At 41.9% G+C, this 27,661-nt stretch overlaps 3 protein-coding genes across 3 annotated transcripts in view; 1 reads left to right on the forward strand and 2 right to left on the reverse strand.

Annotated features, from left to right (window-relative positions):
* cxxc4 (CXXC finger 4) overlaps positions 1 to 27,661 on the reverse strand; it is a gene marked incomplete at both ends in the record, with an annotated part of 104,338 nt that overhangs the window by 32,407 nt on the left and 44,270 nt on the right. The window lies entirely within an intron of this gene.
* Positions 304 to 21,971, forward strand: mtap (methylthioadenosine phosphorylase). The gene is made up of 8 exons (XM_084188651.1): positions 304 to 419; positions 843 to 929; positions 6,130 to 6,188; positions 6,727 to 6,894; positions 15,269 to 15,371; positions 15,852 to 16,091; positions 19,650 to 19,775; positions 20,602 to 21,971. Exons 1-8 carry the CDS (start codon positions 396 to 398, stop codon positions 20,638 to 20,640), a joined length of 846 nt encoding a protein of 281 aa, XP_084044777.1. The 5' UTR covers positions 304 to 395; the 3' UTR covers positions 20,641 to 21,971.
* Positions 23,674 to 26,108, reverse strand: cdkn2a/b (cyclin-dependent kinase inhibitor 2A/B (p15, inhibits CDK4)). The gene is made up of 2 exons (XM_084188653.1): positions 25,669 to 26,108; positions 23,674 to 24,527 (listed from the first exon to the last, which is right to left on the reverse strand). The coding sequence occupies exons 1-2, from the start codon at positions 25,795 to 25,797 to the stop codon at positions 24,276 to 24,278; spliced, it is 381 nt and encodes a 126-aa protein (XP_084044779.1). The 5' UTR covers positions 25,798 to 26,108; the 3' UTR covers positions 23,674 to 24,275.

The raw sequence follows: 27,661 nt of genomic DNA on the forward strand, positions 1-27,661 counted from the left end.
TAATGCATTTCTATAGCCTCCAAAATATTTTTTACAACCGTGGGGGAGTGCCAAGATGGAGGCACGGAGGATTCAACACAGCGCCCCCTATCAGTCATCTAGTGTTTATATAAATAATTGACGTTAACCTACTAATTGCCCCAATGGGACAAATAAAGTTTGTTTTATGAATTGAATGTAATGAATCTACAATCCATATCAAATTAGCCTCTAAAAGTTTCCCCACATTGTTTGAGTGAGAGGATTGTTCTGATACGAGACTAACGGTGCACTTTAGTACACATACAGTACAAGTCATCGTATGACATAGTAGGAAGTGAAGGCAGCAGTTTGCAAGATACAGTAACGTTAGCTAGCTAATCTCAGATATATATTTTTTTATCAGAGGAGAGGCTATGGCAGCAAGCATGCAAATTAAGGTAATAACGTTCTCTTGTTAAAATGTTTGACTTCTCGTGACAAACTGACCAATGCATTATGCACTAGCTAGAACGTTACAATTCTACAGGGATACACGTGTCACATTATGCTAGCTGGCTAGCAATTAGCTACCGAGGAGAAAGCTAGTTCGCTAGCTAACTAAATCTACATGGACAGTCAAACTCAAATATCTCAAGTATAAACTTTACAGCTTGCAGAACTAGTCAGTGCACTAGCAGCTAGCTAACATCTTGCTAGTAGTCATCCGCTTGCAGTCGAACTGTAACGTTACCACGTATTTCACCATAGCTAGCTACTGTAGAATGCTCATTGACATTACTCCACTCCAATGCACCTAGCTATTAGTTTATGTGACAGGCCATAGTGAAGTGTGTGAGTAATGACATGTATATTCTTGTTAGATTGGAATCATTGGAGGCTCTGGCCTTGATGACCCAGACATATTGGAGGGAAGGACCGAGAAATATGTTGACACACCTTATGGAAAGGTAAGTTCAAATTCTAAGTAAAAACCAATCATGTGCACCTTTTTAAAGTTGCACTATACCGAAATCTCTCCGCCATTTCCTGGTTGCTAAAATTGAAATAGTTCGTCTAATTTCAGTTTATGTTACAGTTTGTGACAAAACAAGCAAGTATAGTGTAGAGAATCATTTTACCATCTAAACCGCTGTGAAATATATTTTCCATAACCAAAAATATTGTATTTTCAGCTGTTTGAAGCTGGCATACAAAACCGAAAGTAAAAGACTCACAAACTAAAATTAAGCACGGTAAGCATAGAAATAGCACACATAGAACAGATTTACCGCTTCTTAGTCTTGTTTTCAATGAGAATGACAGATCTTTTATATGTGCATTTGGTTGGGTAGCCCAAAAGTTACATATTGCAGCTTTAAAATGACAAGTGCCACCAATCTTAGTCCCGAATGTGGCAATGCTTTCCATTGTGTACAGCATAGTAATTACTAGCCTAATATTGGACTAAAGGAGCCTAACATTACACTGTAGGGCGTAGGCCAAGGACCTTATGTCAGGGTTCCTCAACTGGCAGGCCGAATCTAGCCCTTGGGTGATTTTATTTGGACCCCCAAGTTTTCTGAGCAAAAAAAATAAAAATGTGTATTTTTTGGGGTCATAAAAGACTGTAAAAACACCAGCAAATCAGCACCAAGTGATTTGTAATCTTGGAAATCTGTTCCAAAGCATTACCATGCATAATAGAGAGATATATGTGATTGTATACAAATGTAAGCAAGTTTTGAAATGATTATGTTTTAGTCAAATGTTATATGTTTGGGCTTCTTGCGCTCAATTTGCAGTCTACAAATTATTTGTAATTAAAGGGAAAGGAGATGCTTAGTCAGTTGCACAACTGAATGCATTCAACCGAAATGTCTTCCTCATTTAACCCAACCCCTTTGAATCAGACGTCCACTTCATCGGCACCCAGGGAATTTTTTGTTGTTGAGGGTTAACTGCCTTGCTCAAGGGCGGAACGGCAGATTTTTCCACCTTGCTGGCTCGGGGATTTGAACCAGCGACCTTTTGGTTACTGGTCCAACACTCTTAACCGCTAGTCTACCTGCCGCGGTTATGTTCTGGCCCCCTGACCAACAGCTAAAGAAAAAATCGGCCAGCAGCTCAATCTAGTTGATGGTCCCTGACTTACATGTTCTGTTTAAAGGGCAAATTAGCCCTGGAAGCAAAAACAGCCAAATACTCCATCTAAATGTGAATTTCCTACTCACACTGCTTGCTTAACCCAGAAGCCAGCCGCACCAATGTATCGGAGGAAACACTGTTCGACTGACGACCGAAGTCAGCTTGCAGGTGTCCGGCCCAAGGAGTCGCTAGAGCGCGATGAGCTAAGGAAAGCCCCCCGGCCAAACCCTCCCCTAACCCGGACGGCGCTGGGCCAACTGTGCGCCGCCCTATGGGGCTCCCGGTCACAGCCGGCTGTGACACAGCCTGGGATCGAACCCCAGGTTGTAGTGGCGGTTAAAACAGTGTACAGTAAGTGTATATTTAGCATTTGTGAAATAATTTTGATGTGATATGGGAGTAGAGGGCTTTATGTTTTAGAACCGTACCCCAATTGAGCCTTCTGAGTCCTATATTGCTGCGGCACTCGGGAGGCTCAATTGCAGTATGGTTCTAGAAACATAAATCCCTCTACTTTCATGTCACATCAAAATATACACTTACTGTTTTAACACAGTTGCAGCAGACAATATTTTTCAGTGACAAACACGTTTGTGGCGTCTGTCTTCCGTTTACACACAGGTGTTCGGAGACACCGATAGCTAATTAGCACAGGTAGTCCACTCTGTCTTCCGTCTGTTTTCAGTAAACAAGCGCTGTAACGTGGAAATATGGCAGTGTGGGAACCCTAACCCTATAAGAGTGTGTATCAATTTAACCTTTTGTTTTATGCTTCCAAAACCGTACCGCAAGCTAATGTTCAGACCGAGCGTCGTGGCTCTTAACAAAACTCCCCCCTACAGAAGACGGCGTCGTCCAATGACTCTTATGCGTAATGTAATGGAACTGAGAGTCATGATCAAGGGCTAAGCCACTACCCCATTCATAGTTGCTAACTGCTTTAGCGCCTATTGACAATAGTATCGTCTGACTGGGGTAGTTTTGTTAAGAGCTCCGACGCTTGCTCTAAACATTAACACGCATCGCTTGCGGTACGTTTTTGGAAATGTGCCTTTCATATCAGCATCGCTTGCAGTACGTATCTTTCATATTAGCGAGAAATAATTTTCTAAAAACACAATCTTAAATTACTACACACATCTTTATAGGGGTAGGGTTAGTGTTCCCACAAGGCCATATCTCCATGTTACAGCAATTCTTTATGGAAGACATAGTGCTGTGCTAATTGGCTATCTAACGTGCTCTGAACACCTGTGTGTAAGCGTAACTGGGGAGGAAGTGTAGTTTGTCAACTGGAGGCACACACAGTTTGTGGATCTGTGCAAAACTGCTACAGAAAGTGAATATTTTTTATTTGAAAGATTCTTTCTCGCTGATATGAAAGATAAGGGGCACATCGGCATAGGTTTCGAAAACCGGTTTGAAAGTGATGATTATTTACTTTTCTAAACGTTAAAACACAGCAATTGTAGTTGACATGGAGCCAAATGTGGGCGAATGTAACCGCTGAAAACCCTGCATAAGGTGAAGGGTTTTCCAGGGCTACATACAGTGGGGGAAAAAAAGTATTTAGTCAGCCACCAATTGTGCAAGTTCTCCCACTTAAAAAGATGAGAGGCCTGTAATTTTCATCATAGGTACACGTCAACTATGACAGACAAATTGAGAATTTTTTTCTCCAGAAAATCACATTGTAGGATTTTTAATGAATTTATTTGCAAATTATGGTGGAAAATAAGTATTTGGTCACCTACAAACAAGCAAGATTTCTGGCTCTCACAGACCTGTAACTTCTTCTTTAAGAGGCTCCTCTGTCCTCCACTCGTTACCTGTATTAATGGCACCTGTTTGAACTTGTTATCAGTATAAAAGACACCTGTCCACAACCTCAAACAGTCACACTCCAAACTCCACTATGGCCAAGACCAAAGAGCTGTCAAAGGACACCAGAAACAAAATTGTAGACCTGCACCAGGCTGGGAAGACTGAATATGCAATAGGTAAGCAGCTTGGTTTGAAGAAATCAACTGTGGGAGCAATTATTAGGAAATGGAAGACATACAAGACCACTGATAATCTCCCTCGATCTGGGGCTCCACGCAAGATCTCACCCCGTGGGGTCAAAATGATCACAAGAACGGTGAGCAAAAATCCCAGAACCACACGGGGGGACCTCAAAGTAACAAAGCCTACCATCAGTAACACACTACGCCGCCAGGGACTCAAATCCTGCAGTGCCAGACGTGTCCCCCTGTTTAGGCCAGTACATGTCCAGGCCCGTCTGAAGTTTGCTAGAGTGCATTTGGATGATCCAGAAGAGGATTGGGAGAATGTAGCTTAGTGGGCGGCAGGTAGCTTAGTGGGTAAGAGCGTTGTGCCAGTAACCGAAAGGTCGCTGGTTCTAATCCCAGAGCCGACTAGGTGAAAAATCTGTCGATGTGCCCTTGAGCAAGGCACTTAACCCTAATTGCTCCTGTAAGTCGCTCTGGATAAGAGCGTCTGCTAAATGACTAAAAATGTAAAAAAATGTAAAAAAAATGTCATATGGTCAGATGAAACCAAAATATAACTTTTTGGTAAAAACTCAACTCGTCGTGTTTGGAGGACAAAGAATGCTGAGTTGCATCCAAAGAACACCATACCTACTGTGAAGCATGGGGGTGGAAACATCATGCTTTGGGGCTGTTTTTCTGCAAAGGGACCAGGACGACTGATCCGTGTAAAGGAAAGAATGAATGGGGCCATGTATCGTGAGATTTTGAGTGAAAGCCTCCTTCCATCAGCAAGGGCATTGAAGATGAAACGTGGCTGGGTCTTTCAGCATGACAATGATCCCAAACACACCGCCCGGGCAACGAAGGAGTGGCTTCGTAAGAAGCATTTCAAGGTCATGGAGTGGCCTAGCCAGTCTCCAGATCTCAACCCCATAGAAAATCTTTGGAGGGAGTTGAAAGTCCGTGTTGCCCAGCGACAGCCCCAAAACATCACTGCTCTAGTACATTTTGTGATTTTCTGGATTTTTTTTTTCTACAATGTGATTTTCTGGATTTTATTTGCTCAATTTGTCTGTCATAGTTGACGTGTACCTATGATGAAAATTACAGGCCTCTCTCATCTTTTTAAGTGGGAGAACTTGCACAATTGGTGGCTGACTAAATACTTTTTTCCCCACTGTACCTACGCACATTTACATAGAACAAAAACAAAATGTCTCTTGTCTCACGAATGTTGAATAAAATTATATTTGAACTTACTCTGCCGATTTGTTCGTGGGGTTGGGCCTTCAGCTGGTTGACATTTTAGACAAAATATCCACTGGAAAGTATTCTTAAACAGGCTTCAAAACGGGGGATTCTGTGTGCGGCAATCAATCTGTTTGCTCATGACCTAAGGCAAGTGCACAAGACGAAAGTACATGCATGCGATGCAAAAGTAACCAAAGTCTTGCAGGTGTTTACGTGGTTTTGCGCATGTGCCAGGTGATAGAAATTTCCTACGGCAATACCCGGTTATAACATTTTGACCAGCTGAAGGACCAACCGCACAGATAACCGGTAGGATTATGGAAAATATATTTCACAGCGGTTTAGATGGTACAATGATTCTTGTACTTGCTTGTTTTGTGACAAACTAAAATTACGCGATTTTTTTTGTATTTTAGCAACCAGGAAATGGGGGGGTTGATTTCCGCATAGTGCATCTTTAAACGTATACTTAACTTTTATACTTTATAATTTGACTCCTTCAAATAATTTACTCTGTCAAGTTTGCCACTGGCGCGCTGCCGTAGGGAAGTAAAGCGGAAGTCGACTCCATCACTACCGTTGTTTGGCTGTGTCCGTAGCAACATTTAGAAAATGAGGTGGATACCAAGAATTGGTATCACAGTCTGGTTTATTAGGCAACCCCAATCTCTGTGTTCCACTGTGCCAGTGTAATGCCAATCTTTTACCAGCGGAAGACTGTGCCTTAGATTCTACCTAATTACATATTTTCTCTGTTTTCCCCCTACAACCCAAACAGCCTTCAGATGCCCTTGTAATAGGGAAGATCAAAAATGTTGAATGTGTGCTCCTTGCAAGGTAAGCAGTGGCATGAATTGGAGAATCTCCATTGCGTTCTTTTCGTGTCCTCTCTCCTCTGGCTTTCTCATCCAATGGGTTTAGAGAAGGATGCGAGGAGTATGCAATTGAGATTCTCCTGTGGAGAGATCCTAAGTGTACTGAGCCAGATGAACTCCACTTCTGTTTCTTATGCATTTGCGCCATCTAGTGGCTGTGCGTTGCAATTGTAAAACAAATTTGACCTGATCTCTCTTCTCCAATAGGCTAAACATTCCCCCAATACCAAATCCACCACTAGCCCTCTAGCAAACTGATGTAGATGTAAAATAATCAGATAGATATAAGTAGAATGGTAAAAAAAACAGCTTGCCCTTTTTACAAGTGGAGCTTGTAAACATATTGCTTAGCCAACACAAACAAATCCTTTCAGAGCTACAAACGTTTCCTAGGGGATTACGTGCTATAGGAGTCAATTTAGCGATTCCTTTTCAGCCTTTTCTCTTTCCTGCGGCAAGCACTGAAAACTATTCACACTCCCCATTTTACTGGTCCCTAGGCATGGGAGACAGCACACCATCATGCCAACCAACGTCAACTACCAGGCTAACATCTGGGCGTTGCGAGAGGAGGGCTGCACACATCTCCTGGCCACCACAGCCTGTGGTTCCCTCCGGGAAGAGATCCAACCAGGAGACATCGTCATCATCGACCAGTTCATAGACCGGTGAGTGCCAGAGTTTCCTAGGCCTGGAACCCAGGGCTAACCTAAGGTTGAATCCACCATTGTAATGAGAATGAAAGCAGTCTGTTGGACATGGTGGTTGCCAGAGGTTAGTGCAATTGTTGTTGTCTATTGATTGAGTCCAAATCCAATTATTCCCTGGTATATGTACAGTTATGTACACTAAACTAAAATATAAACGCAACATATAAAGTGTCCCTGAAATGTTCCATACGCAACAAAAAGCTTATGTCGCTCAAATTTTGTGCACAAATTTGTTTACATCCTTTTTAGTCAGCATATCTCCTTTGCTAAGATAATCCATCCACCTGACAGGTGTGGCATATCAAGAAGCTGATTAAACAGCATGATCATTACACAGGTGCACCTTGTGCTGGGAACAATAAAAGGCCACTTTAAAGTTTTGTCACACAACACAATGCCACAGATGTCTCAAGTTTTGAGGGAGCCAGAGAATGTAATGTTCATTTCTCTACCATAAGAATTTGGCAATACATCCAATCGGCCTCACAACCGCAGACCACATGTAACCACGCCAGCCCAGGACCTCCACATCTGGCTTCTTCACCATTCTGTTGTTAATAAAGCCATTTTGTGGGGGAAAACTAATTCTGATTGGCTGGGCCTGGCTGCCAAGTGGGTGGGCCTATGCCCTCCAAGGCCCACCTATGGCTGTACCATTTATTTTTGTTCATTATAGCTATGGAGTAAAAGTCATCTGTAAATGCTAGCAATTGATACGTCTAGATATTGTTTAGGTTTCTACCTACTACATACCTGGTGGAGTATAAATGGAACGGTACATGTGTCATGGCAAAACAGAATGTTTGGAAAGCGATGGTGGTAGAATTACAGTAGGAATGAGAAGTCATCAAGAGGAATTCTTCAAAGAACTGAGATTTTTTCCCAAGTCACTATCTCTCAAATGGGCCGGTCTGGCTCGGACAAGGATTCCTTAATCTCTCAAACATCTTTCTTATGTCTAGCGAGTTCAGACAGTGCGACGTCTATCTCAACTGATAACATTCAAAAGAACTTGCAAGTTGTCCATTTTTTCCCCTTACAAACAGTGGCTAATGCTGAGTGTGTGTACAGTATTCCAGCCTGGAGAAAGGCAACAACAAAGGCAATGGTGTAAAACAGGAACAGACGGTGGCATCCTGGCTCACATGACTTATCTCTGAAGACCACATTCTCTGACTGGTATTTCTTATAGTCAGCGACTCCGACTATCATCCCATGGCCAACCGCTGTGTATCTCTCATTTCCTCATTCCCTAAGAGAAGGAATGAGATTGTGTCTGATGATTGGTTGATAGGCGATGCTCTGAAACTGACTGCACTGTGGGCCCGGGACTTGTCTGTGTGGCAGAGTACAGGTGCCAAGTGTGTCCCATCGTGGCTAGATCTGCATCATGAGAGGAAACCAACACTTTTTTTTTAAAGAACAGACAGGACTCGTAGGGTTTTAAGGGCCGCTGGTTTGAAACAGGGGTTTCCGGTTTTTTTCTTCAATATGTGGTCTTCTAATTTCTTGTGAATGAGGAGGACTGTAACAGGTTTTGAATGAACTGAGACCTAGGATCTGATGAGGTTGTTTTGTAGGAAGTGGTTGTGTTACCTGATGCGTTGTGGAATGTGCTTAGGGCGTGAATTGTGACATACTGGAAGTTCAGTGGGTCTATCCTCCATGTCGTAGCTGTGTATAAAGTTCGATTGTGTTTCAGTGAAAGGGATGAACTCGAGAAATAGGCCTAGGTGTAAGGTATTTGCATCACAAATGACTGTTCAGTTTTGAATGTTATCACCTTTGTTTCGGTCTGTCTATGGGAATGCATTTCAGTAACATCAGTAAAATAGTACTTCAGCATGAGTCATGTTTCCCACGGTTAGGCCTAGACCTCTGTACGACCTTCAGTTGAGCAGCATTGTTTGGTAATATTATGACTGTGTGACCTGAAGTAAACTAAGGGATGAGAACCAGATGAGCCCAAGATACCTCTGACAGAGGAAGTAGTGGAACATGTAATACCTAATCAAGGTTCATTCCTCCGGACGAATTCCCTGAGCTGGTGGAATGGCATCTTGTTACTGTACGGAAGCAGGCCTACACCACACCTAGGAATCAACACACCTTTCACAAGTGTGTCCTCTCTGGCTGTTCTCAGATTCATTAATATAGGCTAGTGTGTCAAAATGAAACAGAAATTAGATGCAGCAAGTTCTTCAGAACTTCAGTTCTCAGTAAGTTTGTCAGATATCCCTGTGGGATGATTCCCAGTTGAAGAATTCCCTCCGTGCTTGTTCCCTCCTGGTTTAGGGGATGATCCAACCAGGATTTCAGAAGAACTCTATCTAGAAATGTTGCAGCCCAAAACAGATGTGATGGCCATCAGTTGTAGCACTGATAAAACATGCTGAATTTGAATTTTTCTCTACTAGTAATAGGCTATTCTTTCTAAAGTGCCCAGGCATCCAATGTTTTGATTGGATGGTAGTTTTAGGACGATTATCCAATGTGTTTGCCTGTGTGTTGCCTCAACCTTGAAGAAACACCTATTCTTCCTCAATGCCCCCCCCCCCATCTCTAGATTCCAAGTCACCACACACAACTCTACCCATTATTCTATCAGAGTGGAACACAACTCCTCTCATTGTCCTGAGGCTGTGTTGCTGCATTGAATTGAATTGTCAGTAGAATTATATGCAATGGACCGTAAATTGAGAATGTGTTCATGAGGCAGTCTTGTTGATTTAGAGTGCAGTGCACACAAAAACCTTTGTCTCCAAGCTCTGTCCGTTGTCAAGAAGTCAAAACGTAGTGCATTGAATGAGAAATAGCAGATCATTTCTGCAATCCTCCCTCGGGTTTGCCGTCTGACTTTGACTCCACATCCTCCCCTCTGTGCAGCTCTCAGAGAAGCTATGCCTCATCACCGCCAATCCACCCATATGTGTTGTAAACTCTGATTCTATTGATAGCCTACTGTTACAACAAGCAGAGGCAGGCTCTGTTGGACAGAATAGGGAAGCTAACATGTTAGGACTTGTTCAGTTTTGTCCCACTGCGCAGCATGTGACCCATCCAGCATATTTCTGAAGGGTTTACTTTTATGATTATCTTACAACGTCAGTGAGTCATTTGTTTTGCCCCCTGCTCCTGTTCCAAACACTGCTGGCCTGTTGTCTAGGTTAGCTAGGATTTCTCTCTGCTCGCCTGCTGCGAGCATTAACTCTGGTCTCTGGTCTCCCCAGTTCTCACTCACTCACTGGAGCTTTGCATCACTTTACAGTATGTGGTACTGGACAGGATGTGTGTGTCTAGTGCTAAGATGAGGTATATTTTCCAAACTACTATGAGTGAGCAATACAATACATAGCCTAATTATAGTCTCTGCTTTCGCTGACAGTAGCCAATGTTCCTCCTCGGGAGTCTTGTTGACATTGACAACAGTAGGTTATTTCTCAGTCGTGGCATTTTTGGAATATTCTACTCGCACACTTAGTTTTAGTTTGGTGGGGGATGGCAGGGAGGGAGCGGTGGGTCACTATACATTTCCTTTATAGAATGGGGCGGCAGGTAGCTGAGTGGTTAAGAGCGTTGTACCAGTAACCGAGAGGTCGCTGGTTCTAATCCCCGAGCCGACTAGGTGAAAAATCTGTCTGTGCCCTTGAGCAAGGCACTTAACCCTAATTGCTCCTGTAAGTCGCTCTGGATAAGAGTGTCTGCTAAATGACTAAAATGTAAAAATGTAAATGTCTTGGAATGCCATGTTGCCTCAGCATTTCTAGAATCCAAGGTCACTCTGTATGGAATCCAAGGTCACTCTGTATGGAATCCAAGGTCACTCTGTATGGAATCCAAGGTCACTCTGTATGGAATCCAAGGTCACTCTGTAGTCGGCGCATGCACTCACTGACCTCTGACTTGACTATGTATCGGTCCTGCTCTCAATGATCTGTATAACAGCTGGTTTACTCTGTTGATGATGTGGGCACAGAGAGACCTGTTAGCAGAGCTTCACTGAGCTCTCACTGTGACACCCAAAGCAGAAATGGGTTGTTGTCTGTGTTGTGACTTCAAGCCTTAGTAAGAAATGTCCCAGGCCATCTCCATTTACTGGTGTGACCAAATGACACATTGGCTCCTGTCAGTGTCAGTACAGTCTAAATATGTGTTCCTCCTTTCAGTGGCCATACATTCTAAATATTAGTTTTTCCAGTCAGTACAGTCTAAATATTTGTTCCTCTTGTCAGTGTCCATACAGTCTAAATATTAGTTTTTCCAGTCAGTACAGTCTAAATATTTGTTCCTCTTGTCAGTGTCCATACAGTCTAAATATTAGTTTTTCCAGTCAGTACAGTCTAAATATTTGTTCCTCCTTTCATTGTCCATACAGTCTAAATATTTGTTCCTCCTTTCATTGTCCATACAGTCTAAATATTTGTTCCTCCTTTCAGTGTCCGTACAGTCAAAATATTACCTAGTAACATGAGGACAAGAAGTTGTCTTTCTAAGCCTGCCTTTTCTCAGTGTAACATTTAGGCGGTAGGTAGCTTCAGGACCCAGGGTAGTGTCTCACAGCAGCTGGTTGCTGGGCATGCTCATTTGAGCAGAGACTGGGTAGAGCGAGCGAGAGAGAGAGAGAGAGTGTGTGTGTATGAGGGAGGGGCATGTAGAACTGGCATGTGGCCTGGGTGGAACCCTGACTGTGCAACAGCTCTGGAATCTGGAGGGCAGCGGCCTGTCGGCAAATGCTAAATGCCGGCTCAGCCCATCCTCACCACCCCTTAACCCTTTACTCTCGTGGGAATTGGGCTATATGGATAGGTCTACATTGAAATGTTTCTTACAGAAGAAATATGAAATGCATAAGCATGGTAGCAATCAAAGGGAACAGTTTGAAGATTATGGGAACATTTATTAGACCAAAGGTGAGGACACAACAGTTCTCCTGACACAAGACTGAATCCAAACATTACACTGTTTATGTGCATTTTACATTTACAGTACTTTTCACCACATTTGTTGATAATGAAATCTGATAATATTCTGGATACATTCAGTAACACGGTAAGAATATTCCTGGAAAATGTGGGGTAGGTGCAACATAAGACAAAAAAAAAAAATGACAAGGATTTGAGTGAGAGGACTAACTGGTGTCTCCAAGTGGCGCCACACCTCTCCAAAGTGTGCACAATTCCTATGTAATTTCAATGCACTTTATGACACAAAGAAGAGCCTTCAACTATACAGTGCTTTTTTGATCTCTCCTAGCTGTGCTGTTGAGGAACTACTAGAGCAAAAAGACGTGTAGTTGTTTTGTATGGAACACAACCCTGCATCCCCGCCATCACACAGTTACTGCTGTTGTTTCCGCAATCATAAAACGGCCCATTATAAATCGCAATCTGGGTCAGGTGGGCATCATTTAAAAGCTTGTTCTATTGCCAACATGACTAGCTAAGTTATAAAATATGATCTTACAGTGTTAGGCTTTCACAAGGCAATTCAGAGAAACAGATGGTAATTTTGATGTGCATAGAAAGTAGTCATGAGTACATTCAGATGCGTGGTCCGAGGTGACTTTTCTTCACAATAAACAAACCGGCTCATTCTGTTCAGAACAACCCAGGGTATGACGACATCTTGTAACTGTACATCAAACCTAGTGACCATAAACATTGACACTGTATATGACATGAGTTTTATGATATGGAAATGTGAAGTGCATATTTGGACGTGTGTTTGGCTTGCTTGCATGACATCAAAGCGGTATTTATAATAATCCTCAACGTCTCGTCTTTCAAAACACATAGAGTCCTCTTTATTTACAGCATTTCCCTCACTCAAGACAACAAAAATGTGCAAAAGTTGCCCAATTAGCAGGAGGAATGGGGGCAACATCTTGTCGCGTGCGGTGGCCAAGTTCAGAACCGCTGTCAGTCCAAAACATACAGTGCTGAGCTCTGTCATTTATAGTATGTTACTTATACAGCCACTCCGTTCCAATTTAGGCGTTTATCAGTGGCCAAATCTGCCATTTCCAATCTGTATACGGGTGCGAGTGTAAAGGGTTAATAACTAACCTCCTCCTCCTCCTATAAAGGTTTTGGGGGATTCCATGCCGTAATTCCCAGATTTAGTCCACATTGCTTAACAGTTTGTGGCTCGTTTCTATGTATCCAGCCATGAAATATTTTAAGTTCTTTTTTTTCTTCTCCTCAGTGACTATGGGGATCTGTTTGTCATTGTATTGTGAGGGCCAGCTGTTGCAAAGCCCAGGATTGTTATTACAATACCCTGATCCATTCAGCATGTATTAGTCATTGCAATGATGACTACTTGTGGCTGTGGATTAGAAACACTGTTTTCCCTACAGTGACAGGATGAATGCCTTTCACATTCAGACACCATTTTTGCCACAACTCAAACCTTAAAAGAGAAAAGAATACCAATATTTGACCTAGAATGTAGTCACTCTGAGCCCACCCTTTAAGAATGTAGCCTATTTATAATATCTTAGAATGTTTTTGATAAAGTATTTTTTTGCACTGCGAGGAAACAAAGTCAGACAAGAAGTGAAGTGTTAAACGGAAGAGAGAAATTCTCCAGAATAACTGCCAGCAGGTGCATGTTCTTCTTGTTTTGTTGATAATGAAATCTGATAATATTCTGGATACATTCAGTAACACGATAAGAATATTCCTGGAAAATGTGGGGTAGGTGCAACATAAGACACAAAAAATGACAAGGATTTGAGTGAGAGGAATAACTGGTGTCTCCAAGTGGCGCCACACCTCTCCAAAGTGTGCACAATTCCTATGTAATTTCAATGCACTTTATGACACAAAGAAGAGCCTTCAACTATACAGTGCTTTTTTTGATCTCTCCTAGCTGTGCTGTTGAGGAACTACTAGAGCAAGAAGACGTGTAGTTGTTTTGTATGGAACACAACCCTGCATCCCCGCCATCACACAATTACTGTTGTTGTTTACGCAATCATAAAACGGCCCATTATAAATCGCAATCTGGGTCAGGTGGGCATCATTTAAAAGCTTGTTCTATTGCCAACATGACTAGCTAAGTTATAAAATATGATCTTACAGTGTTAGGCTTTCACAAGGCAATTCAGAGAAACAAATGGTAATTTTGGTGTGCATAGAAAGTAGCCATGAGTACATTCAGATGCGTGGTCCGAGGTGACTTTTCTTCACAATAAACAAACCGGCTCATTCTGTTCATAACAACCCAGGGTATGACGACATCTTGTAACTGTACATCAAACCTAGTGACCATAAACATTGACCCTGTATATGACATGAGTTTTATGATATGGAAATGTGAAGTGCATATTTGGACGTGTGTTTGGCTTGCTTGCATGACATCAAAGCGGTATTTATAATAATCCTCAACGTCTCGTCTTTCAAAACACATAGAGTCCTCTTTATTTACAGCATTTCCCTCACTCAAGACAACAAAAATGTGCAAAAGTTGCCCAATTTAGCAGGAGGAATGGGGGCAACTTCTTGTCGCGTGCGGTGCCCAAGTTCAGAACAGCTGTCAGTCCAAAACATACAGTGCTGAGCTCTGTCATTTATAGTATGTTACTTATACAGCCACTCCGTTCCAATTTAGGCGTTTATCAGTGGCCAAATCTGCCATTTCCAATCTGTATACGGGTGCGAGTGTAAAGGGTTAATAACTAACCTCCTCCTCCTCCTATAAAGGTTTTGGGGGATTCCATGCCGTAATTCCCAGATTTAGTCCACATTGCTTAACAGTTTGTGGCTCGTTTCTATGTATCCAGCCATGAAATATTTTAAGTTCTTTTTTTTCTTCTCCTCAGTGACTATGGGGATCTGTTTGTCATTGTATTGTGAGGGCCAGCTGTTGCAAAGCCCAGGATTGTTATTAAAATACCCTGATCCATTCAGCATGTATTAGTCATTGCAATGATGACTACTTGTGGCTGTGGATTAGAAACACTTTGTTTTCCCTACAGTGACAGGATGAATGCCTTTCACATTCAGACACCAACTCAAACCTTAAAAGAGAAAAGAATACCAATATTTGACCTAGAATGTAGTCACTCTGAGCCCACCCTTTAAGAATGTAGCCTATTTATAATATCTTAGAATGTTTTTGATAAAGTATTTTTTTGCACTGCGAGGAAACAAAGTCAGACAAGAAGTGAAGTGTTAAACGGAAGAGAGAAATTCTCCAGAATAACTGCCAGCAGGTGCATGTTCTTCTTGTTTTGGACCCTGAGTGAGACGAACCATGGTAACAGAGTTGTTGAACCCAACCCTTGTCACTGACCTGTCATTTCCTGTGTGTCCTCCCTCCCTCCCAGGACAACAAAGAGAGCCCAGACGCTGTACGATGGGAGGCCCACCAGTCCCCCAGGCGTGTCTCACATCCCCATGGCTGAGCCCTTCTGCACCCGGACCAGGGAGGTCAGTGTCCACGGCTCCGTTCCAAATCAACCACTAGCACCTAGACCGGTGTCTGGGGCCTGGTTCCAAATCAACCCCCGCCACTACATTATAAATGTTATTGTAATGTACATCAAGTGTTGCCTGTTGGGGAGAGAGTGAATGTTATGGCATTGGAACACAGGATTCTCGTGAGGGGAGGACGGCTCATAATAATCAATGGAATGGTATCAAATACCTGGAAACAATGTGTTTGTGTTTGATACTGTTTCATTCCTTCCGTTCCAGCCGTTACTATGAGCCTGTCCTCCCCAATTAAGGTGCTACCAGCCACCTGTGTATTTGAACTTTTTGGTTGTTGGTGTGTAATGAGGCTTTGCATAGTTACAATTATTTTCTTCTTTCCAAGTGTTCATAAAACACAAAAACATGGGCATTGACAAAAACACTGACCACTCTCTCCCAGAAAATGAAGTCACGCCTCTCCCTCCCCATGCCCAGGTGCTGCTGGAGGTGGCGCGGGGCCTGGGGGTGAAGTGCCACCCGCAGGGTACGGTGCTCACCATCGAGGGCCCTCGCTTCTCATCGCGCGCCGAGAGCCTGATGTTCCGCCAGTGGGGCGCCGACGTCATTAACATGACCAGCGTGCCCGAGGTGGTCCTCGCCAAGGAGGCGGGTCTTTGCTACGCCAGCATCGCCATGGCCACCGACTACGACTGCTGGAAGGAGCATGAGGAGGCGGTGAGTTATTTTTTTGTGTGGAAATTCCCTCCACTATCGTATATTTTTATATTTTATTGATTGTATGCTCTGATGAAGGTCTTGCGACCGAAAGCTTAGCCTTATTCAATGAAATGTGTGCATTGATCCTGAGTGTGCGGAGACTTCATTACGTTACATGTTTTATTGATAGGAAAGTTAGTAGACAGGACAGGGAAGACAGGAGGAGAGCGTGTCAAACACGCAGTGGGACGGATGCGCATCGACACCCACGCCGGCAGTGGCGTGGAACCTCTAGACAGCAACCCAGGCAACAGGGAAGAGGCGTTTACACAAGTGTGTGAAAGGGTCTGTAACTGTTTCGAGGAGTGATGTGTTTAGGAATGTCCCCAAGTTTCAGTTGAACCACAACACAGGCTATCTGGAAAATTATGTTATGCAAATGAGCCCGTTTCACTAAGATGGCACATTCATGTACTGCATGTGGTTACTTGGTCATATGTCTTGCATCCGCTTTCACAGCGGTTGGACATGTCCAACTGCAATATTAGGCAAAAATAAGAACTGAAATGCGTCAGAGCTTTTTATTTTACCACCGTAAACACTTATTATGGGTTTCAATTTCTTCACGATTCAGGGCTCCAGTCTCTCCCACCACATTCTCGACGAGGTGACATGACATTTTGCCTCCTGTGGTTTAACTGTTTTCTCCCGTCACTGTATTTAGAAAGAGTCAAATCAAACCTAATAGGTTAGAGGTCACCGTCAGTGAATTCCATGAACACATTTCATAGAATAATCTCTCCATGAATTTTGAGAATTAGCCTTTTTTTTTATATCCTGTGTGCGAAGTTAGTCACTTCCCCATCATTAGGAGCCATTGTTTGGTGTGTCTAAAATGTCCGTGACATGAGGGTTGAAGTGACCATTCCGTTTCTGAAATGGCTCCCAAAGTGTACTCCAGCTGTCACACTGACCTAGAGGTCAACTCAATTTGATTAAATGCATTTATATTCTTACATAATCAAAGCAGGAATTCAAAATGTGTCTATCCAGTTAATAATAACTAAATAGTAATATGCCTCTGTCACAAAGCTGTAGCAAAACAAATGTAACTTCTTTCAAATAGTATTTTAGGGATTTTAAATTGCACAATGACATTTGTCCAGTGTAAATTTCCTCCCCGTCAGCATTTTACAGGCAACTGTTTACGTTTCCAATTCTTTCGCCTGATTATTATATCGCTCTGAAGTACCTCCCACACACACACACACACACACACACACACGCACACACACACCAGCTTCCGAGTGAGTGACTGCCACCCACTATCCAGTTGATATATTATGTCTGGGGGAGGCTCGGCTTCCGTGCCCTTACCCGACATCCCCTTCCTAGTTCCTGCAGCTGACCTCCTGGCCGCCTCCCCCCTCCTTCCCCCTCCTGTTGCACACCCTCTCGCCACATCCTTCCGGCTGCTCTACACCCTCCCTCCCTGGCTCCCGCCCTCCCTCGCTGTGAGCGTGCCAGCCTCCGCTGTGAGCCTGCCAGCCTCCGGTGTGAATCCTGCCAGCAGAGGTTGAGTCACCGGTATACAGTTGTCCACAGGGCCTGGGAAGAGATCACAACACAACAGCCCCTCAGTTCAGGGGTGTGTTCATTAGGGCACACAACAATAAATTAATGTTTTGCTGGTCACATGTTGTGGTCACTGTGCTCCATTTCAGAAACGAACCTGGTCTCATGTTGTAGTGTATCAACATGACATTAGAAGGTTATATCAGTTAATGTCCCTTGAGGAGTACCATGGTAACATACAGTTGGGGTGGGCCACCCAAGATTGTATCGTCTTGTTATAAACGGCATGCTATCTGGAGCTGCATGGCATTTAGCCTAGTTGACATTGAGTGTAGGAACAATTTGTCTGATTTCATCATTGTAATTAAGTTATCTCAATGTAGCCAATAAAATACATACCCATCATAAATGTATGATTAGATCAAATTGTTTACAAGTTTAGCTCCATCCTAGATGTTGTTAATAGTGAAAAGGATTGCCTTATTACCTGCATTGCCTTTCCATTGGATAAGATCAACATGGTTATCATGGCTTTATAGCCTTACGTTTTATAATAGGTTTCTATCATCAGTTACTGGATCTACTGTATTGTAAGGATCAATATTTATCACATCTTCATGCAGCCCTTGCTTGGTCAAAAGTAGGGCACTAAATAGGTGACAGGGTGCCATTTGGGACGAAAACTTGATGTCGTTGGAGCTCCTGTGGCCAAAGTCTCCATGGCCACATCACTGTCTGTCTGACAGAGTCCTCCCCATTATCAGATGGATGGATACCATTCTCTAATGTGTTTCAGTTATTGTCGTGTTGTCATGACCACTGATAACAATGGGTAGTAACTTAATGGAGTAAACGACAGGTAATTAATTACACAACAAGCAAGGGATTATCGTGGTATAACAGACTATTAGATTCTCTTTAGTGCCTTTAATACTCCCTTTGACTTGAGCTGTTAGCTGTACCATGCTGTCAGGAGAACAGGTGTGTTATTTTATAGTGTAAGCAAACAGTCGTATAGAAATCACTCCACGGGCTAGCTGCCAATGTTTACAGAGGATAGGCCTAGCTTTCAGAGCACCCAGTTTTACACCCTGCAAGGTGTAAGGCCTAAAACGCATTAATGCACACAACACATAGGAAACGTAGTATGAAACAAATGCCTGCTGTTGAACAATTAAACCATGCGCATTGCGCACTCAAACTCAAACTGAACCTGTAGGCTACAGTACAGTGTAGGATGTCTGTGTGAACTGGGAAGAAGAGAGGAGCTTTGATTCACAAACGTGTTGCTTATTTTGTTTCTCACAATATTTCAATTGAGGCTTAGATTGAGAAAAACATTAATTGCGCTCAAATTCAAAATGTTGACGTTTGAATGCCGTTGCCTGGAGACAATCACGAGACGGGTAAGAAAAGAAAGGAAAGTGAAAGTAATGCTGACTGTAGCGCAATGTCTTAACGTGTCAAACTGGCTCTGTGACTGTCCAGGCGTGGCACTACGATCTGTCACCGTGACTCTGTCAGATTACTGAGGTGTGAATTGCATCCACAATAACAATGGGCGATAATATGGAGTAAACGCATGTAATTACACAACAAGCAAGAAGGGCGTGTTTGTTGTCCCTTTCCACAGAGAAGTATTGTTTTTATGAACCGCCTGCTTCAAACAGACTTGGTTATACTGTAAAAACAAACTTTGAATGGCTACTATTACTCTATTAAAAATTAAAGAGAAAAAAAATGGTGTAGCAGCCAGAATATTTACAGCATGAAATGTACTCATTTATTAAAAACCTAACACGTTTTGAGACGGTATTTTATCAATGTTTGCGTCTCACATTGTGAGGCACGTCCTTTGGTCTTGCAGGTGTTTTAAGGCTGTCTGTCGGCATCTTTCTCCGTCTTTGGAAGGCGACTAGAATTTACCAAAATAAGCACCTCAATCCCTCAAAAAAAATACGTATCCGTTTTCTCATTAAATGTAATTCCTGCTTGTCCCAGGTGTGCGTCGACAACGTCCTGAAGACAATGAAGGAGAATGCCAACAAGGCCAGCAGTATCCTGCTCACTGCTATCCCCCTGATCTGCACCCAGGAGGACTGGACCCACACCATAAAGGCTCTGAAGGTAAGACTTGCCATTGTAATGTGACCAGGTTCATCTCTACAGGTGGGTTTGAATAGAATAGTATAATTCAACTTTATTTATCATCTCGGGCAATTAAGTACTTTATTTTTTTCAATCTTACTAAATATCAACCTCCCAGGCAACATGGCAATGTACAACACAAAACGTGTCACGGCATGGGTATGTAGGAGAGCTGGTGCTGTTCAGTATGTCCTTTCTATCAGGTCTGGCGCTCAGTAAGCACATTCTCACTGAGTTACTCACTGCTCATTCTCAGATACTGATTCTCACTGAGTGCTGAGTCGGCCTGCATTAACATTGGATAGTTATTGGGTGATAAAATGATGACCTGTCCTGATGCTTCTCAAAACATGTCAGGCTTCTGGTCTGTATATAAACGGGTGTTAAAGGTGATGTCTTTCAGGACGTCTAGCTCTGAACATACTGAATCCTGCTTATAGAACTAATGGAATAGTCCCAAAAGTGATAAGAAATCAATTATATTTGAACCTAGGTCTGGTGTTCAAGGTGATTTCCCTCTCCTCAGGACACCTGGCTCTGAACCCAATGAGCCAAAATGTGAAGGCCCTTAGTCTTACATTCTCTTCACTATTCATCCTCAACGACACTTCAGTCAATGAGAGTGGGACTGCAATTTGACGTGCTAAACAGAAATTCCAGTATGGCATGCTTCATGACGCAAACACTAAAAACGAACATATTAGTTTGTTTTACTAACAGATTGCAATATGTGTATTTTCTAAAAACTGTTTTTGTTAGTACCTCTGCTACTATTTAGTGTGTTTTTGTGTTTGGTTTCTTTCAGACAACAGCGCAATCCTCAATAATGCTACCGAAACACTGAGAACCACCGAAAAGCCCCTCTTCACCCCCGTAGAACAGAGAATGACTTGCAACACACCAGCCACCAATACGGACAATGGATTCATCTCTCTCTCGATTCCTCATCAGTGAATCACAAGAAAGTGCCTGATATGCATGTTTTCAGTACTGTACATTCGCCAGGATTTCACAACACATTTGAGTAACATTACATCGTTTGCCAGCAGCATACCACCCTGCATTCCACTGCTGGCTTGCTTTTGAATCTAAGCAGGGTCGGTCCCTGGATGGGAGACCAGATGCTGCTGGAAGTGGTGTTGGAGGGCGAATAGGAGGCATTCTTTCTTCTGGTAAAAGAAGGTCCCAATGCCCCAGGGCAGTGATTGGGGAAATTGCCCTGTGTAGGGTGCCGTCTTTCAGATGGGACATTAAATGGGTGTCCAGACTCTGGTCACTAAAAGATCCCTGATAAATTAAGGGTCAAAATGTTTTTATATATATATACATTAACATTGTCAGTATTTTACTGTAGTTTATATACTGTTGATTTCAGCCATGTTTTCATACTGTAGATACTTTAATGAGTAATTACACACATTTTGGTATGTCCTATAATGTCTTCTGAAAGAAAATGAGTTAGTTGGTTGTTTTCAGGGATTGTTTGTAGCCCATATGATCTGTACATGTAGGTCTATGACGAACAAGACTTTTGCACAGAGTATATTTGGAACAGGACATTCAATCAAAAGCAACTGCCACTCCGTTCATAAAGCCTCAGTCCTGTTTATCCGGCTCAGGGGTGAAGTTTCGCCTAGGTACAGATCTAGGATCAGCTTCCCCTCCCCCAATCCTAACCATAACCATTTAGTGGGGAAAATGCAAAACTGACCCAAGATCAGTGACTAGGGCCAACTTTACCCTACTCTGTTAATCCACTGTGTTGCCCAGAAACAAGGTCAAACTACATTGTTGATAGATTCCAGGCTCTTTACTCCTAATTATTAGGTGAGTTAATAGGGAATAGTGGATTCATGGCTCATAATATATTTTCCATTCAATAAAATGCCTTGTTTCATTAAGAAAGGCTTCCACTGAGGGCATGATCGATCTGTCTCATATCATGTGACATAATCTGAAACTATCTTCAAAATACTTCCTTCATTTTAACGAAGCATTTCTTCTTACATGGATTCAGAGCTACAGTATTATAATGGGATCCTAAAAGGGTTCACTTCAGTAAGTAGGCCTAACTGTTAACATGATGGTTGATATTCTGTTATGATTATGTGTTTGACTGCATGTACATGTCAAATGTGTTTGCAAGTGTGACAAAATCAATAAAGTTATGTAGATTGGAAATGTGCTTTTCATTTTAAAAATCAGGAAGTTAGCTAGAATCTTAACCTAACACTTGTTTGTGAAGTGACAACTGCATATGTGCTCAACATTGGACTTCCTGTCATTCAGTTTGCATAATGTCACTTCTGTTGCTCAAGTGAAATGATAGGTACTTTTGCAAAGTGCGTGTGCCATCATGCCAGATGCTAATAATATTCTCCCTTTATCGCTACTGTACTGTACTGTACTTTAGTGACAAGTTGTGTCACCATTCAAATACGTTTGAATCAGAGAAACATGAAGCTCGGAAAGCATACTGTCTGGAAGTCGAAAACATGATGCAGCATAACGCAAGTAAATGGACTTTGAAATTACAAGCCGTAACAAACTTCAAGAAGTGCACATGGTTTAAATATAGCCTACTTTCAAAATACACAAATGATATATTTTTCAATTTAATTATTAGGCTTCTTAGCAAATATTTGCATTGGCTCCCTCATGTTGATTGTCTACTAAACATTTCCAATAATAAATTGCCACTACTAAAATGTATCCTTAAGACAAAATGGATACATTGTAATGACTGCTAGTGTTAGAGTTCCAATAGCCTAATACATGCCTCGAGTCAGACTCGGAGGACAAGTGTGGGGTTATTGCATTCATTCCTGCCTTGTTGATCGTGCATTGCAATATTTTGCACCAGCGTTCCAAAGTTATTTGTGGCTTCCAGCTGGCCTGGTGCGAAATGATAAGAGAAACTGCAAGGGGCGTCATACGTCGACATCTATGCTTTATGCATCTCTCATATACAAAACAAGTGTGTTTTGACCCCATATATATATATATATATATAATTTATTTTTTGCGTTATTACAGTGGTCTAGTTTAGATTGACCTTTCAAATAAAATGAAGCAAAATGGCGGAATGACAGTTAACAATAACATTTATATTCATGCAAAACGTAGGCCTATTAGACCCATGAACCAAAATCTTGATCATTCGTGCAATGTACTATTTGAATTTTCGGGAGACGCCCACTTTGCTATCTCCTCTTGTACAGTAAGTTACACACAGTCTCGTGAGTGTTTGTTCCACAGTGAAAAATAAATACGTTTATTGATTTTGGAATATTGTGTAGGGCCAGAGGTATTCAACTCTTACCCTACGAGGTCCAGAGCCGGCTGGTTTTCTGTTCTACCTGATAATTAATCGCACCCATGGTGTCCCAGGTATAAACCAGTCCCTGATTAGAGGGCAACAATGAGGTCCCTAGTTGAGTTTTAGGTGTGTAGGCTATGTTAAAGAAACACAATAGGTCTTGCAGCCTATCCAAACATTCGTTTCAACAGAAAAAGTATGTTCCCATTATAGTAGGCCTAAATAAAAGGTATGTTTAAGTTGTAAAAAAAAAAAAAGTCAATAGTTTATCGAGCTGAAGGGACACACCTTACTTCTCACAAACGGACACGCTAATTCATTGTGGTCTAGATCCTTCCATTATTTAGATTATTTCCTGCCATCAAAAGTTAAACATTTCGTTCAATGTCGATACATTGTAGCGAAGCTTATGGTTTTCAAATTGAGCTCCATAAATACTTAATTATAGCCTAAATTAATACATATTTAAGTAGGTAGGTACTTAAATAATTCAGAATCGAAGTGACCAACTTTAGGTTTGACATTAAACAATTTTCTCGGAATTATTCAAAATACAAATACAAACATCATCAGCTTTATATGCAGGAAGTCCAGACCCATTTCCAATAACATTGTCTTAATATAAACGATTATGGATTATTATCAAAATACACAAATCCATACCCTACCTAAATGTTTACTTTTGGATTTCTAATAATAACTCATCATAAAGGGCTAATGCAATCTGATAAAAACAATTATTTATTTAATCAAAAGTTCAAACGGGTGTATTGAAGGTATCACAATACCTGTGTGCTTTTATTTTTTGTTCAGTAAATTCCTTACCTTATCAATATTGCATCCATCAGAGTATATATTTTCCTATAGCAACGCTAAACCAGTCTATCTGTGATTATTACATGATTTAATATTTAAAAAACAGCAAATAGCCTAATTACAACTTAACACTAAAAATTAAAATTGTACATATACTTAACTCTTAAGCCTAATTAACAAACCGTTGATTAAGTGCATAAAGTGTGCAATACTCTTGGAGAGGCATAAATAAAGCATTTTTTATCGATAAAAAAAAGTATTTAAGAACTTAACGGGTCTAGGATATACATCCGTATTCTATACAATAAAATCGTCAAACAAATAAATACAACGCATCTTTGAATTCATAAAGCCTGCAGAAACGCAACGACATTCTGGTGTCCACTTTCTTTTGCCAAATCGATTGGCCGGCAGTTCCTATTGTCCCGGCTATTCGGATCAGCGAGGAATTGGACAAGGATCTCTACCGTGTCCAAAAAGCCCATCCTGGCGGCATCGTGTAACGGCGTCGTCCCGGTGTGTCGGTCTGCGATATTAGGATCCGCTCCTTGCATTAGTAACAACTGCGCCACAGGTGAACTGCCCATCATCATCACCTAGGAAATACAAATGCAGTTGATTTTACTTACAAACCTTCTGCTAGAATATTTAATAAATATGCCTATATTTGCGAGGCAAATAATGTTGCCATGGTGTATAATAAGTTATTTAGAGTAACACTAAATAATACAGTTTGCCTATAGTTCTATCAGACCATAAAAGCGCGTGCTTTTCGTTTCAGATTGCGAAAAGTGTTTTAATTATCAAAAAATATCTGTGCTGTAATTCACTTAACAATTTAATAACAATATAATAATGTATCCACATAAAAAAAAAGAAGTAATTAGGCCCAACTGATGCTATAACATATTTATAGGGTATAAGTCGGCCTACAATTAATCTTATGAATTAGTTGTTACTTATTTTAATTGTAGGCCACATATTTCGTAATGTAGCAAACCTAAAGAGCACCAAAATGTAGGCCTATCAAAGTGTTAAGGCAAAATATAGGAAGAGTCAGCCAAGGCATTTTGATAGCAGCCCAAGGAAATTGGTTTTTAGAGTAGGTCATTAAATATGAACACATTCATAATTTACAAAAAGATAGATCATGTATATGGATAACTTTGGCCATTTTTGGGAGATCATTTTTTAGTTTGGAACATTGGGTGTGGTGACCTGCATGCATCCTTCATTGCCCCTATATAGCCTACATTGGTAATGCCATGGACCATTTTGATAGAGTATAATATCGAATTATTTCTATGTTTATTTGAAAGGCAAACTAATGGAAATATTTCCAACAATAGAAGTATCAATTTGGACTTGATAAAACGTAATGGAAGGCCTACAGAAGCCACGCGCAATTGCGCACCATTCCCATCATGCGCACTAGTTGGAGCTCAACAGACTAAACTATAACGTAAATAAAGCACGTTAAAATATATAGCATATATAACAAGGTAATATAGGTCCCATGCAAATTATTTCACAGTATGACATGCTATTCTAGTAATGGATTAAGACAGTTTACGGTTTCAACCAAAAACATAGTCGATGTATTTTTTTTTGAACAAGGCCATCTCTGCAACGCTAAAATATTGATGACATCGTTGAACATTGACTCTCTTTTACAATAATCATGACACGATCTTCACCAATAAGCACGACGAGGAGAGCGTAGCGCGAGACACTTACCTGCAGAGGTGTCCGTCCAAAGCAGTTTACACCGTTGACGTCCACTCCACTTTGTAATAGAATTTTAACACGATCGGTGTTGCCAGTCGCGGCTGCTAAGGCTAGATCATCCTCGAGAGGCATCGTCATGAGCAGAGATAACGCCGCTCGGCTCGTGTCAACAACAGTACAGCACTTCACAGATTCCTTTGACAGGTAGGTTCACAATGTCAATGTCCGGACATTTGCGCAAAATTATATTCCTTCGAAAATATCCAAAACAGTCGTTAACGTTTCCAAATTTCCGGCTTCATTCGCATGCAACGTGATAGAAATATCCTCAGTTAGTTGGCTAGAATAAATTAAAGCGTACATCGTATGACAGATCGGACGGTAGTGTGTCTGGACTTGCCTGTGTTTTGAATTGGTGACGTCATTCTGCAGCAGAGCTAACCCGTCGCGCATGCTCTTTTTGAGCTTTAAAGAACACAGTACCAGGAAGAGAGCGAGGTTGTTGACTGTAGAGTTTACAGTTTAAAAACAGTGGGACAAATGGTTCGTCAAATCGTCTAAAATCAACGTGTTGAATACGAGCTGTTGGATATCAATATGAAAACTAGGCTGCTACAATGTCGCCACATTTGTTGTTACAAAAGAACTGTATGCGCGGCATGCTACTGCTACAATGTATCACCGTCTCGGGCAGATATTATTGCAGCGCCTCTACACGCTCCGATAGTACAGCCTGCTGGTTACACCCGCATTATGACACAGCAGGTGGCAATCACCATATAACTCATTTACATGACATATTTACATTTTAGTCATTTAGCAGACGCTCTTATCCAGAGCGACTTACAGTTAGTGAATGCATACATGTTTTTTTGTTTTAGTTTTTTTCATACTGGCCCCCGGTGGGAAACAAACCCACATCCCTGCCGGGCAAACCCTCCCCTACCTTGGATGACGCTGGACCAATTGTGCGCCGCCCATGGGTCTCCCGGTCGCGGCCGGGTGCGACAGAGCCTGGACAACTCAGCTGCTTTCTGTCTGTAGACCTATAGCCTCAATATCAATACTATTGAGGAAAATGTCAGTTTTTTATGCAATAATGTAGGCTAAATAAAATATGGACGTTATATACTGAACAAAAATATAAACGCAACATGCAACAATTTAAGCGTTTTTACGGAGTTACAGTTCATATAAGGAAATAAGTTAATTCATTAGGCCCTAATCTATGGATTTCACTTGACTGGGTAGGGGTGCAGCCATGGGTGGGCCTCAGAAAACATTTTAGTCATTTAGCAGAGGCTCTTATCCAGAGCGACTTACAGTTAGTGAGTGCATACATTATTTTATTATGTTTCATACTGGCCCCCGTGGGAATCGAACCCACAACCCTGGCGTTGCAAACGCAATGCTCTACCAACAGCGCTACATCCCTGTCGGCCATTCCCTCCCCTGGATGACGCTGGGCCAATTGTGCGCTGCCCCATGGGTCTCCCAATCGCAGCCGGCTACAACAGAGGCTCGATTCGAATCAGGATCTATAGTGGCACAGCTAGCACTGCGATGCAGTGCCTTAGACCACTGCACCACTTGGGAGGTCGGGACATAGGCCCACCCACTTGGCAGCCAGGACCACCCACGACCTTGGAGGCAGTTTATGGTAGAGGAATTCACATTCAATTCTCTGGCAACAGCTCTGGTGCACATTCCAGCAGTCAACATGCCAATTGCACATTCCCTCAAAACTTGAGACATCTGTGGCATTGTGTTGTGTGACAAAACTGCACATTTTAAAGTGGCCTTTTATTATCCCCAGCACAAGGTGCACCTGTATAATGATCGTGCTGTTTAATCAGCTTCTTGATATGCCACGCCTGTCAGGTAGATGGATTATCTTGGCAAAGGAGAAATGCTCACTAACAGGGATGTAAACAAATTTGTGCACAACATTTGAGAGAAATAAGCTGTTTGTGCGCATGGAAAATGTCTGTGTTTTTTTTCT

Source organism: Coregonus lavaretus, assembly GCF_964263955.1.
Source record: "Coregonus lavaretus genome assembly, contig: SUPER_35_unloc_1, whole genome shotgun sequence".
In the NCBI taxonomy this organism is placed as follows: Eukaryota; Metazoa; Chordata; class Actinopteri; order Salmoniformes; family Salmonidae; genus Coregonus; species Coregonus lavaretus.